Source organism: Oryx dammah, unplaced genomic scaffold (genome assembly GCF_014754425.2).
Source record: "Oryx dammah isolate SB20612 unplaced genomic scaffold, SCBI_Odam_1.1 HiC_scaffold_15, whole genome shotgun sequence".
Classification (NCBI taxonomy): domain Eukaryota; kingdom Metazoa; phylum Chordata; class Mammalia; order Artiodactyla; family Bovidae; genus Oryx; species Oryx dammah.
In genome coordinates this window covers 30,767,591-30,781,277 of record NW_024070199.1, presented here as the reverse complement: position 1 = coordinate 30,781,277, position 13,687 = coordinate 30,767,591, and the positions used below count along the sequence as shown (strand labels likewise).

Below are 13,687 nucleotides of genomic sequence, written 5' to 3'. Positions count from 1 at the left end.
TCCTTGACCCCTGAGAGTTGCACCCGAGGTCCACCGTGAGGACATACACAGGGCTGGAGCAGGGGTGGGGACACCGGAGGGGGTAAAAAACCCAAAGCCAAGCACACAGCCTCCACATTGAGAATAAAAAATTTAAAATAATAAGTTCTTCAGTGCTAAATGATGTTTGGTTCCAAGGATCCTTGGAGCTATGGTTTTCTTTGTTCTGCCAAAGGAAAAAGGAAATACATCAGGAAGCTGGGCCAGTCCACAGGAAGTCTCACTTGAGCTGATAAAAGGAATTGATGTGAGGTGGCTGGGGATGCAGTTATAAGTCAATCAGCCTTGAAATAACAAGAAATGCTATTTGGGAGAAACTGGAGCCTGAAGTTAGCCTTTCTTGACGACTCCCTTTTAACCTTGCAAAATGTCCCCTTCTTTGTCTTTCGTAGAAACACATCCCCCCATCAGATTTTTTTTAAGTGTGTGTAATTTATGTGTGTGTGTGTAAGTGAAAGAGAATGAAAAAGACAGCCAGAGTTAGAGCCAGAGAGGAGAAGAGAAAGCATAAAATTGTATAAGAGGAAGCATCATTGAGTCAAAGAATATGCCATTCTCTACTGAGCTACAAGAGCTTTTTTTTTTTTTTTACATCAAATCATCTTGATAGCTCATAGAGGGTGGGACGATCTGAGAGAGTGGTACTGACATAGAGGCACCACCATGGGTAAGATGGAGAGCTAGTGGGAGCCTGCTATACAGCACAGGGAGCTCAGCTTGTGCTCTCTGAGGACCTTGAGGGGTGGGTTGGCAGCAGGTTGGAGGGAGGCTCCAGAGGGAGGAGATACATGTATACATCTACCTCATTCAGTTGTTGTACAGCAGAAACTAACACAACATTGTAAAGCAACTAAACTCCAAGAAAAACAAATTTAAAAAGTAAAATAGAACCTGTCGGTTTCCCCTTCCCTTGCCTGCCTGCTACCCAGTCCATCTGCCAGCAGTCAGGCAGGGACTCTTAGCCTGGGGAACAGAGGGCTGAAGCCTTCTTAAGGACAGGATGTGGAGGATAGGGTGAGGCCACAGACCCGTCTAGAACAGAGGGGGTCACCTAGACAAACACTACTGCCTGCGTGCTCAGTTGCTCAGTTGTGTCCAGTTCTTTGTGACCCCATGGACTACAGCCCACCAGGCTCCTCTGTCCAAGGGATTTCTCAGGCAAAAACACTGTGGTGGGTTGCCATTTCCTACTCCAGGGGACCTTCCTGACCCAGGAATCGAACCCATGTATCCTGCATTGGCAGGTGGATTCCTTACCAGTGAGCCGCTTGGGAAGCCCGCCACCACCTGCAAGTCCTCCATAGATGGTCTCAGTTTGGAGCCTCAGTTTTATGGACGTGCATGTGTCAAACTGGCAACGGATCACAGAGGCTAAACTCTATGAACTTCGGAGGCAAACAGGATAAGCTTCAAATCATTGCCTTTCCACTTTCTGTCCTCTTGGCCTTGGATAAGTTACTTCACCTCTCTAAAATGAAAACAGTACATACAGCATAGGATCGTTCCAAGGATCAAAAGGGACTATGTCCTAGAGACCAGACTTGTGGTTGCCAAGAGGAGGGATGGTTTGGGAGTTTGGGATTAGCAGATGCAAATTATTACATAGAAATGGATAAACAAGGTCCTATTGTATAGCACAGGGAACTGTATTCGATATCCTGTGATAGACCAAAATAGAGAAGGTGAAAAAGCATGTACATATATGTATAACTGAATCACTTTGCTATACAGCAGAAATGAACTAGCCTTGCATAAAATAAAATTTTTTTAAAAAGTGAGCATGCCCATAAAGGCAAAAACAGCTACTGGTACACAGTCAGAGCTCGATAAATTGCTCCTTCTCTTCCTTTTGTTGATTTTGATCGTCTGCCCTCCATACTCTTCCCCTCAGGTGGAAGGTGAGTGAGTCTGTTACTCTCAGGTGAGTAGGAAAGGAAAGGCCTTAGTAAGGGCCATTGAGGCTCATGCAAAATGGTGGGTGATATGGTTTCAAACTGAATTGGGGCTTTTCAGGGTTGACTGTGTTTGCCCAAAGCCTAGCACCACTCACTTCCTGTTTTAAGAAGAAGAAAAAAAAAGCCTCCCAGAAAAGTCATTAAGAGGCTCAAAATCCTTCCTGGACATCAAATATGTCCTCAAAAAAAATTTTTTTAAGAGTTAAGTGTAAATGAATCAAAACCAGACGAATTCAATTTCCCTTCAATTAAACAGAATTTTTTTTTTTTTTTTAATCCAAGGAAAAGGCACTTGGGACCAAATGTGTTTTGGGTTTTAAATGAGACCAAATTTTGGGAAAGAGCGTCTAAGACCCCAAAACAGAGTCAGGCCCTATTCTTCGTTTACATTAATGCAAAGGGATTAACACAGCTCCAGTGTTGCCTGGTAATAAAAACACCAGCTCCCAGAAATTCAGGAAGGCCCTCGTGAGACCCAGCCCCTCCCTGCCCAGCCTCCAACCAGCTCCCAGATCGTTCTATGAATTATCCTTGGATTATGAAGAAGAACCACATGGGCTAGACAGAACTTCTGTGAGAACTTCAGTCATCCAAGCCCTCAAATGAGAAATGCTTTTAAAGTCTGCCTGGGATTAGAGTCTTATAAACATGGGAGGTGAAAGGAACTTTTGAAATCATATCTTCATTTTATACATGAGAAAACCTTTAACACGAGAAAACTTACAAATACTGATGCAGGGAAATGACTTGTCTAAGATCCCAGAACTCCTCTAGGGTAGAGCTGGGGCTAGAATTCAGGTCCCCAGATCTTGGCTAGACAGTTTTTCTCTGTGTTTTACTGCAAAATGGAATCCCAGAGTCTCTGAGAGCAACACACTGGGGACAGAATGATAGTATTCAGCTAATTCTTTTTTACAAATCTATTTCTAGTCCCTCTTTTACTTCAGTTTTTAAAAGGATAAGAGTAATATATACTAGTGATTTAAAAAGTCAAATACTGCATGTTTATAATGTGAAAAGTAAAAGTCCTGCCCATAAGTAGCCACTGTTAAAATGAAAACACACACACAGACATCTATCTGTCTATTATAATTATTTATGCATAGACAACTTCTTGGAGAAGGCAATGGCACCCCACTCCAGTACTCTTGCCTGGAAAATCCCATGGACAGAGGAGCCTGGTAGGCTGCGGTCCATGGGGTCGTGAAGAGTCGGACACGACTGAGCGACTTCCCTTTCACTTTTCACTTTCATGCATTGGAGAAGGAAATGGCAACCCACTCCGTGTTCTTGCCTGGAGAATCCCGGGGACGGGGAGCCTGGTGGGCTGCCGTCTATGGGGTTGCACAGAGTCGGACACGACTGAAGCGACTTAGCAGCAGCTTAGCAGCAGACAACTTCTGGAAAAGTATATCCATAAATAAATAAACAAACATTTTCACCTTTTTTTTACAGAAATGGAACCACACATTTTGTAATGTGTTTTTTTCCATGTATTAATATACTTTGGAGAATTTTCTAAGTCAGTTTGTATACACAATTGATTTTATTCCACTTAACGACATGATACTTTTTTACCTGAGTCTTCTAAAATCAATTTGTCTAGTACCCTACTGATGGATATTTAGAGTTTTCCCAATTTTTGCCCTTACCAACAATGTTGCAAAGGACATCCTGTACATTTGTCTTTGGTGTTTGACTGAATATGTCTGATAAATTTTTAGAATTGGAATTATCATCAAATTTGTATATAAACACGTAACATCTCCATAAGTGTTTCCAAATTGCCTCCCAGAGTGAGTGTACCAAGTTAGAGTCCCACTAGCAGAAATAGAGAGACATTTCCCTTTACTCTTTCTACCACAAGGCAACAGTAAGCTGTTTTCATCTGTGCTATCCTGATAGGTGATACATGCTGGAATTTCATTAATTTCATTTGAATATAAAGATGCCTGAGATTCTTTTCATATGCTTTCTGACCATTTATATTTCTTTTTCTAGCATTTATTTGTAGCATTTTTGGTTTATTTTTCTTCTATGTGGTCTACCTTTTTCTTATTTATTTGTAAACAGTTTTCATTATTATTTTTAATTGACTTTTATTGGCGTATGATTGCTTTACAGTGTTGTCTTAATTTCTGTTGTTGTTTAGTTGGTAAGTCGTGTCCGACTCTTGGTGCCTTCACAGACGACAGCCTGCCAGGCTCCTCTGTCCATGGGATTTCCCAGGCAAGAATACTGGAGTGGGTTGCCATTTCCTTCTCCAAGGGCTCCTCCCGACCCAGGGATCGAAACTGAGTCTCCTGCATTGGCAGGCAGATGTTTTTACCACTGAGCCACCAGGAAAGCCCTGTGTCAGTTTACATATACACACACACATATATTCCCCTTTTTTGGATTTCCTTTCCATTCAGGTCAGCACACTGCTTGAGTGGAGTTCCCTCTGCCTCATTAGTTAACGTATTTTATACACAGTGTCAATAATGTGTATATGTCAATCCCAATCTCTCAATTCATCCCATCCCACTTCCCCTTTGGTATGTTTGATCTTTATGTCTGTGTCTCTATTTCTGCTTTGTAATAAGATCATCTATACCATTTTTCTAGATTCCACATAATCTTTGTGTTTTAAGACATGTGCCCTCTGCTTGATGGATGGGAAATAGTCTTTCTCGGTTTCTCATTTGTCTTTTCACTTTACTTACGGTATTTTTCTTGATGTCAATATACAAAAGGAGGAACTAGAGCTGACAAAAGGAGAATAATAATAAGGAAGAGTTTCCTTGGCTGAAACCCTGGATTTCCAAAAATGTGTCCATTCCAGGACTAGTATCACCCAGAGTAAAAGGGCAATTAAAAAATTATAGGCTGGGTGTTACCCTTGGGAAAATGTGCCTACACTTCCTTGTAATACAAAGCCATGGATAAAGAGGCCCCTAGTGAGTACTGCTTCTTTTGGAAACTTTAAAATCAGTGAGCAGAGAAACCTCTACCCTCTAGATGCCTAGAAGAAGCAGTAAAGACATCCGGCTCTTGTTCGTTTATGTAAAGCTTTGTGCCTGGCAATAGTTTTCAGTGTTTAGTTGAATGAGCAAATGCATGAGTAAGAATTAAGTGATAAATCCCTAAAGACGAACTCTTCAGGCATAAGAATTTCAACCTAGGGAACTTCTCTGGTGGTCCAGTGGCTAAGATTCCATGGTCCCAGCGCAGGGGGCCTTGGTTTGATTCCCAGTCAGGGAACTAGATTCCACATGCTGAAACTGAGTTTGCAAGCCACAGCTAAAGATCCTGCATGCAGCAACTAAGACCCAGCACAGTCAAATAAACAAAATTAAAAAAAAAAAATTCCCTCTAAATACATGCATCGATATACATTGTAACAGTGTTGACAACTCACAAACTGGGAAGTTTTATAGTATCAACCTGTTTGTTTTCACATTTCTTCTACAATACTGCAAAACTGTTCACTCTCAGACTCCTTCTCAGGGAAAATCAATGAATTCCCACGTATGGGACCGAAAAAGTCTCCTCTTGGATCGTTAGATGCCAGTAGACACCTAAAACCCACGGCTGTCTAGAAATGGAGAGTGGAAGCTCCCATGGCACCTGTAACACTCATCACCTACATGTGCACACTGGGGTGTGACACGGTCTTTCACTCCTGGGGACACGTGGCACCAACTGAGAAAATGGGCCCTGCGGTGGGCAATGCAATTCACATTTCAAGTCTGCATTCTCTTGGAAGTAAAAACTTACATACTCTGGAATTTTGATCATGACCTAAACGGCAGGCACATTGTTCCCCAAAGAGGGAAAATACCTCAAATATTCAGTATTTTGGTTCATTTTTGTGGGTAGAAACCATTTTGAAGCTGTTGTGAAGTAGATCTGAAGGATCTGAAAAGGCGTCTGAGCACCTGATTTCTGGTCGTCCCTGGAAAGATAGTGATGTCACCTAGGTTTTGGTCTGCGCGGGTGAAATGTCAGTATTTATAAGTGAGATGATGGGCCCGGCCATTCATTTTCCCTATGAAAGTATGTCAGATTTGTCTGAATTTCCATAGAAATTGGATTTGCGTTTCAGGAAACAGCTTTTCCTTTTGTCTCTTCTCATTTACTATCTGCTGACTCATTCTGAAAAGGAACTAAGTTGGTAGCCCAGAATGGATGGCCTGGTTGAAAAGACAGCTTGTGGTGAAGTCTCTAGAACACTGTGAGAGAAGACGCAATCAGAGAAGGGAAGGAGAATCATATTTTTATCGGATCTGGTGAAACAGAGTTTCTCCTCTCTGCCTTGACTCCGTATTTAATAAACAAACAGCTGACAACATAGTCTGGTGGCCTGAATCTATGACTGGTTGTCTAATCCTTTCTGCTACTTAATTCTTGCAGCCTCTGATAAGTGATAGAGCCACTTCCAACTCCATTTCTTTTTCGTTTTCCATCTCCTAAGGAGCAGGATGAGACTAGGATGAGATTCCATTCCTGACAAATTTTTACAGTTATATAGATCAGCCTTCTATTAAAAATTTTGTGATTCCTCTTTTCCACGTTTTGCAAGACCCAAATTCTCTCTTACAGTATTTAAGATCGTCCATAATCTATTCCATCCAGCATTTCCACTTTTACCTTCTCCTTCATATGCCCCCCCCCGCCCCCGCCAGTACTCTACTTTCCTAGAAAGCCCTTGACCCATATCTTCCTGTGCAAGTCCTACCCATCTTTCAAAGTCAAGGTCTACCTGGGCCAAGAGGCACTGCGGCTGGTGTGAAGAAAAACAAGCATTCTGGAAACAGAAACACACTGGGTTTGAAAACCAAGTATGTCACCTATTCGCTGTCATCTTAGGGTTACTTCACCTCTCTGAACTTTCATTTCTCTCTGATAAAACAGAGATGTGATGATACTACCTCCCAAAGGGTCGCTGTGAACATTAAATGCAAGGATGAATGTGAAAATGCTTTGTAAACACAAAGGCGAAAACACATGACTACTTCTGTCTTTTCTGTGTCTCTCCAGTTGAAACTGCTCTTTCCTTCTTCTACTGCACACACACTACTGCATTCTGCTGGGTATGCATGCACACACACACACAGCTTCTCCTCCTGCTGTGTCTCCAGGGCAGGAGCCCTTTTGCCACCAGCCTGGTGTCTTGATAGCATTTAGTACCTAGTTCAGCCTCTGCCTAACAGCCATGCAGCAGACCTCCTGACCTGCATTAATACACGTGCATCAGCTTATGATGCCCATGAGACCAAGGTGACAAGTTCCCATAAGACCAGCTCGCTCTGCGCAGAAAAGGGTTAGTCCAGAGACTGTGTAATTCTCTCAAATGTCCAAGACACCAGTCAAGATGTCCCTAAGGGTGACAATTTGGGGATTTACAAACCCCATCCATTGCCTCTGGGGGAATATCTCAAAGTCTGGGCCACTGACGTTGGGTCTATCAGGTCAGTAGAAAAAGCAGAGTGACATCATTTAGCAAAACCGTCCCACTGTTTTGCTTTCCTGTGAATGGGAAATACAGATAAACATCAAATGCATCCCATGAATGGGATGAACACTATAGATAAATATCATTGAAGCAACAGAAAATGAAACAGGGTATAGTTTTCTGCAGAGAGAAAGACACCTGCATAACTCTGAGATTTCAAAAAAACCTATTATGGCTGGTTGAAGATTTTGTGAGAGAGAGAGAGAAAGTGTGTGTGTGTGTGTGTGTGAAGATTTTGTGAGTGTGTGTGTGTGTGTGTGTGTGTGTGTGTAGAGGCCAATGTCCTTTAGTCTTCTCTATTTGTCACAAAGCAACAAACAAAAGATAAGACTTAGAAAACTGTTTCAAGATAGGCCAAAAAAGAAAGACTTGTTATTCAAAACAAAACAAAAACATTATTCTCTACCTACATAATGAATGCAACTGTTTGTCTCAAATAAATGAAAATAGTAGATGTTTTTCCTTCCAACCTTAAATAGTTAGGTCCTAATCTGAAAATCTTTTTATCAAGCTTCAGGCAGGGTAAGACTTTTCCCAAGAAGACCAGGACCCTGCTGAGGGCCTGAGTGTTGACTTACAACATAGGGCTATTTTCTGACATTTGAGGGATGATAAAGGCCTCAGATCATTAGAAATCCAGCCTGGTGGTTCATCATCATAAAAAATTTTCCAACTTTTTTCTTTTGCTGGAGCAACTCAATGCTAACATTTGTCTAATGTTGCATTTCTTTAAAAAAAAAAAATAGATTTGGTTTAAATGAACCACTTTTTAAAGCCAGTGCCAAGTTAACTGTTTGACCCCAAATAAAAAGAGACATTGAAATTCTAAATCTTACATAATACAGCTGTTATTACAGACCTACTTACTACACAGACTAGAAGGCAGACCCATAAGATACGTTCTAATGCATCTGAATACATTCTATTTCAATAGTCAAATATTCAGTTATTAAAAGAACTGAAATAGTAATTCAGCCCACCTGCCCCTGGTCTGTAAAGGGGCCTATTTGCTATTTAAGTAAAATACTCTATTTCTTTTTGTCTCCTGGTGGTAGAGACCTTGTTTGTCTACAGAAAGAGGAGGATTTGTTTTGGAGAACAGTTATGTAAAAATGCTATACAAACATTTGAGATTTTTTCTGAAGTACGGAAATACATTTCTATTAAATAAGAGAAATAGTCTTTAGTCCAAACTGTCAGATTCTCCACGATTTTTTTTAATGATTTATCTGCCTCTGTCTCTCTTTCTCACACATACACACCACTTCCAGGATCCTACAATTCATAATAATGTAATGAAAGCAAATGAAATGTTCCTAGTAAGTGGAAAGAACACTGGCCTGAGGGTAAGGACCCTGCATTCTCACCCTGACTCTGTCACTAGTCAGCTGTGAGAGCTTGGATAATTCAGCAAACACCTCTGGGCCTCAGTTTCCCTCCCATGAAACAAGGATATGGAGCTAAATAACCACTAAAGCTCTAAAGTTGCAGTCCTGAAAGCCTGAAGTAGAAGAGCAGCAGATGTGGGAGGAAGCTTTTTTGGTAGAAATTATTCAGGAACAAAACAGGATTCACCATTTGGTGACTTCCCAAGGGAGGCAATTCTCTGTGGTCACCAGACAGAGACACAGCCTGTTGTGCCCTGAGTTTGCGTGAGTGCAGGTGCTATGAAGGTTAATTAAAGGCACAGGTGGGGGAACGGTTCACTCCCAGAGTGAAGGCAGTGTCCACCTTTAAGGACAGAAGTAAAGTCTTTGTTCCCAGGTACCCCTCACTCTGCTGCCTTCTTCCAGCAGGCCCATCCTGAAGTTTTCCAACTGGACACACAGTGTCCGTGGTGACTTGCTGCCTAGGCCAGTATGGCTTATGAACTCTGATGGTTGTCAAAGCCCAGCTGACTGACACTTCAGCCCTCCCTTCCCATTTTGTTCTCCCCACATGTACTGTTGTGTGGTGTGGTGCTTTCCCGAGGTGAATGATGAAAACTGACTGTATTTCTGCTCACCTGAGACTCTGCTGGAAGCACCCTCCTGACCATCCTGGCTATCTAACCACATCCCAGTCTATTCCCTAATCCGCTTTACTGTTCTTCAGAAGACGTATCAGGATGGACACACAATTATTTATGTATGTGTCTGTCTCCTCCGCCAGAGCATAACGTCCAGAAAGGTTTTGATTCCTATCTTGGTGGCTCAGACAGTAAAGAATCTGCCCGCAATGCAAGAGATACAGGTTCAATCCCTGGGTCAGGAAGATCCCCTGGAGGAGGGCATGGCAAGGGAGCAGGGAGTATTCTTGTCTGGAGAATCCCATGGACAGAGGAGCCTGGCGGGCTTCAGTCCACAGGGTTGCAAAGAATCAAGACATGACTGAGCAACTAACACTTTCACTTTTCACTTTGGCCTCAACATATAAAGCAGAGCCTTGGAACATAAGAGACACCTAATTAATATTTGTAGAATTAATGAAAGATGTATATAATAAATCCAGACCTATGAACTGATTTTCTGGCCAATCGATCCCCACAAGCCCTATCCCCAAGGAGAAAGTCAACTAACATACAGTCAGGGTACCAAACATTATTGAATCCTTACTGTGACTTATGGCAAGAAGGTACTTTGGCTCCACTTTACAGATGAAAAAACTGAGTCTCCCAGAAGGGAGATTGAGCCTGGGTTTTCTGACTCCAAGTCCCCAGTTCATTTCCCTATTCTATTCACCATATCTACATTTTCTCTGATTGCTTCCCCATCTTTAATGGTAGCATATGTACTGACTGAATCAAGCTTCCATAGATGAAATAAGCAGATTCAATTGAAGACTTCCTAGATCTAAGATGCAGTATTTGAAACCAGGTCATTCTTAAAGCAGCAACCAGTATCACGTGCTTTTCAACAACTGATAGCATCACCATGGGGGAGCAGGGCGGGGTAAGGTGTTGTTCAATATTTAGACAGACTTGCCTGTGGCAAATGAAGAGTGGAAGGGCCCCGGCAAATGTTGGTGCTCCCAACGTGATGTGCAGAGCCTTCCCAGGAGACATTCTTGGAGAGGAGAAGAGAGCATGATACAGAAGGACTTACTATAACAAGAGTGATGAGGTTGAGATTTGGTAATCACAAAATAAAAAGCTTCTGCAAGAAACTTCCCTGGCAAACTGGACCAAATAGCTTCCCCAGTGATGAAACCCAGAGGTATTCTGAAATATCAACATGCTTTATAGATGAAGAAGAAATACGCAGGTGCATAAAAATCACATCCCCAAATCAGTCAGAGATGATGTGTCAAGGCCATTCAAACTGCAAACACACATTCTGGATTTGTGTCTACAAATTCCACAGCTGCTGTCTTCTGAGCTCTCTCAGTCTAGAACTGGATTTCCCGGATTTGGAGTTCCACGTTCTTGCAAGAGCACGTGAGCAAGATATCCTAGGAACTGAAAGGATTGGAAAGGTACTATTGCAGAGGTAATTCAGTCCCACTCTTTCACTTTTACAGAGTCTGAAGCTCAAACTGGCTTCGTGGGCTGTGCATCCTCACACGGAGACCAGAAGTCCCGGGGCCTCTCGTCGTCCACGTCCTCTCCACACACAGTGATGGAACCCCTGTGGGAGTGGGGTCTGGGAATCCCAAGATCTGAAGGTCACACATGAACAGGAAACTGTGGCTTTCACACACTTGAAATACCAAAGTGTACACTAAAGACTCAGTCCTTCAGAACGCTGGGCAGTTCTGAACGCTGGGCAGAAGACAACGACCCGAAAAGCCACTGCTCTGCTGGTCGGCTTCATATTCAGGCAAGCTGGATGGGAGATGGAGGGTGCCCCAGGGGACGGTCTGCATGGACTGACGGGCTTCCGTCACCCCTGCAGCAAAGAAGCCCGTCACCTCCACCAGGGTCCTGGCCTAAGCTTGCTCTCACTGCTGGCCATGCCAATCCCTGCGTGTGCATCTAAAGAGGTTAGCACATTCTGGGTACACAGACCACAGCTTCCTCCCTACCCTCAGGGCCTGTGCTGAGAGGTCTGAGCATCAGGGAGACATTGCTTCACTTCTCCTTAGGGTGTCCACATCAAGACCCTGGAGCCATCTTACCACCCTTCCGGGTCAGAGGGGGCCTTCTGGGTCAGTGGCAAGTGTCCTGGTGAGGGGAGTTTTCTAGACTGGAGCATCTTATTACTAAACCAGACATACCAAGACTCTTGCACACACCCACCAAAAGAAGGGAGACAGACATTAAATGACCAGTCACAGGACCCCCATCTACTGGTTCCCCCCAGGAACCTCATCTCCTCAACTGACTCCTCACCCACACACTTTAAACTGGAGGAACCCAGACTCACAGAGGCTCCTTTTAACCCAATACAATCAGTAATCTCATCTCCAGATTTTCAAGTTCCTGCTGTTGGTGCCTTTTACTTAAGTCAGCATATTTCAAACTCTCAGAAGAAGAAGAAGAAAAAAAAAAAAACTTAGAAAATAAAACCACTACCCCACCCAAATGATAAAAATCTCTTGAATTCTCCAAGCCCAATATCTGAGCCTCCTCTTACTTAACCCTAAGCAAAGATTTGATTCCTTTGAGTTCGGGGAATGGTGGGCTCTGCCAGTCCCCTCCTCACCAGCCTAATAGATTTTCCAGACCGGCTCGGGCTTGCAGTTGTGGGATAGCCTCGCAGCCAACTCCTGGTCCCATTCATTCCTCTCGGTCCTCTAAGGCCCGTCACAGTAGGGGCTGTCCCTCCTCTCTGCTCCTGACCCCACTTCCCCCTTAAAGAGGGAGCAGGCAGTGAACCCTCCTGAAGTCTGCGGTGAAACCCAGACCCTGACCCGTCCCTCTGGGCTGCACTTGGCAAGCTGGACCTGGGCGCGAGACGAGGGTAGAGGTGGGAGTAGGAAGAATCTGGCCACCTGGCAGCACCCCCGGGCGGCCGGCTCAGGGCTGCTCCCTTTAGGAGGAGCGGCTCCTCAGGCGAGGGACCCTCCTCGAGAGGCGGGAGGGAGTCCTGCCCCAGAGCTGGCGAAGCCCGAGAGCGGAGTGCGAGAGCCGGGCGTGCCGAGAGCCGCGCGAGCCGTCTGGGAAAGTGATGCCGGGCGGAGGAAAGGCAAGGAGAGTCCGGCCCGTTAGTCCCGGGGAGTCGGCAGCTCCCAAGCGCCAAGAACCCAGCAACAGAAGTACCAAGAGGAAGGGAAACCGGCCCGCGCTGACATGTAAACAGGGCTTCCATCCGGAGGAGCCCGCGCACACAGATCCCCGGACACACTCACTCGCACCCCGATCCGCCTGCAACCAATCCACTTGCCCGCCCCTGGGCCCACCCGGCAGGATACCCGGCTGCTGGCGGCTGCGCGCCCGGCCCCGCCGCCTTCGGCCTTGGGGGAGAGGAAGCCGCCGGCCGCCGGCCGCCGGGCGGGTTCCCGGAGCCGGGACCGGGGTGCCCGGCTCGCCTGGTGGGAGTAGGGGCCCGGGAGGTCTCCGGCTCCCGGCTGCGATGGGCGCCCGGCTCCCCGGGTTTCACGCCGCCGGCCCCGCCCGCACGCAGTCCGGCCGGGAGCGCCGTGGGAGGGGGACGGGCTCCGCTCGGGGGCAAGGGGTGTGGGGGAGATCGCTCTGGCCGCGGAGCCCGGCGGGTCGCCCCCGCCTGGAGACTCGCCACCGGAGCGCGGGAGGAGACGGCGCGAAGCCGGGGTGCGGAAGGGAGGGAGAGTGGCCACGTCTTCCGGGACCCCGGCGCCCCGCGCCCAGCCTGCCCGCCGCCTCGCCGCCCCAGCCGGCTCCGCGCCCACCGACCGGTCGCTTACCTTAATAGTCCCGTCCATTTGGCCAAGTCTGCAGCCGAGCCCCCCAATATTCCACACATTGACCCGGTTACAGCCTGACCTCGCAGCCCCTTCGGATTAGCCCGGCGCGGCCTCTCTGGCGCCCTGGGCCCTCCCTGCGTGCCCCCCGCGAGCGCCCTGCCCTCGCTCCCCGGTGCACGTTTGTTGTTGTAGCGGAGCGAAAAAGAGACAGTTAACCGGATGAAACTTTTTTTTAGCTAATTTTGGGAAGTGACTTCACTTTGCGAATGGGGAGGAAGTCCTATCTCTCTCTCTCTCTGTCTCGCGCTCTCTTCTCTTCTCTCCCCTCTGCTCTCCCTCGTCTTCCCGCCCCCCCCCCCCCCTCGACGCCCCCCATGCGGCCCCCCCCCCCGCT

At 45.9% G+C, this 13,687-nt stretch overlaps 1 protein-coding gene across 2 annotated transcripts in view; it reads right to left on the bottom strand.

Annotated features, from left to right (window-relative positions):
• The window catches only part of FLI1 (Fli-1 proto-oncogene, ETS transcription factor), a 125,964-nt gene extending 112,356 nt beyond the window's left edge, over positions 1 to 13,608 (bottom strand). For both annotated transcript variants that reach the window (XM_040255655.1, XM_040255656.1), the window contains exon 1: positions 13,294 to 13,608. In XM_040255655.1, coding sequence (XP_040111589.1) covers positions 13,294 to 13,311 — 18 coding nt within the window. In that variant the 5' untranslated portion in view covers positions 13,312 to 13,608. The remainder of the gene's footprint in view (positions 1 to 13,293) is intronic.
• Between the last annotated feature and the right edge of the window lie 79 nt (positions 13,609 to 13,687).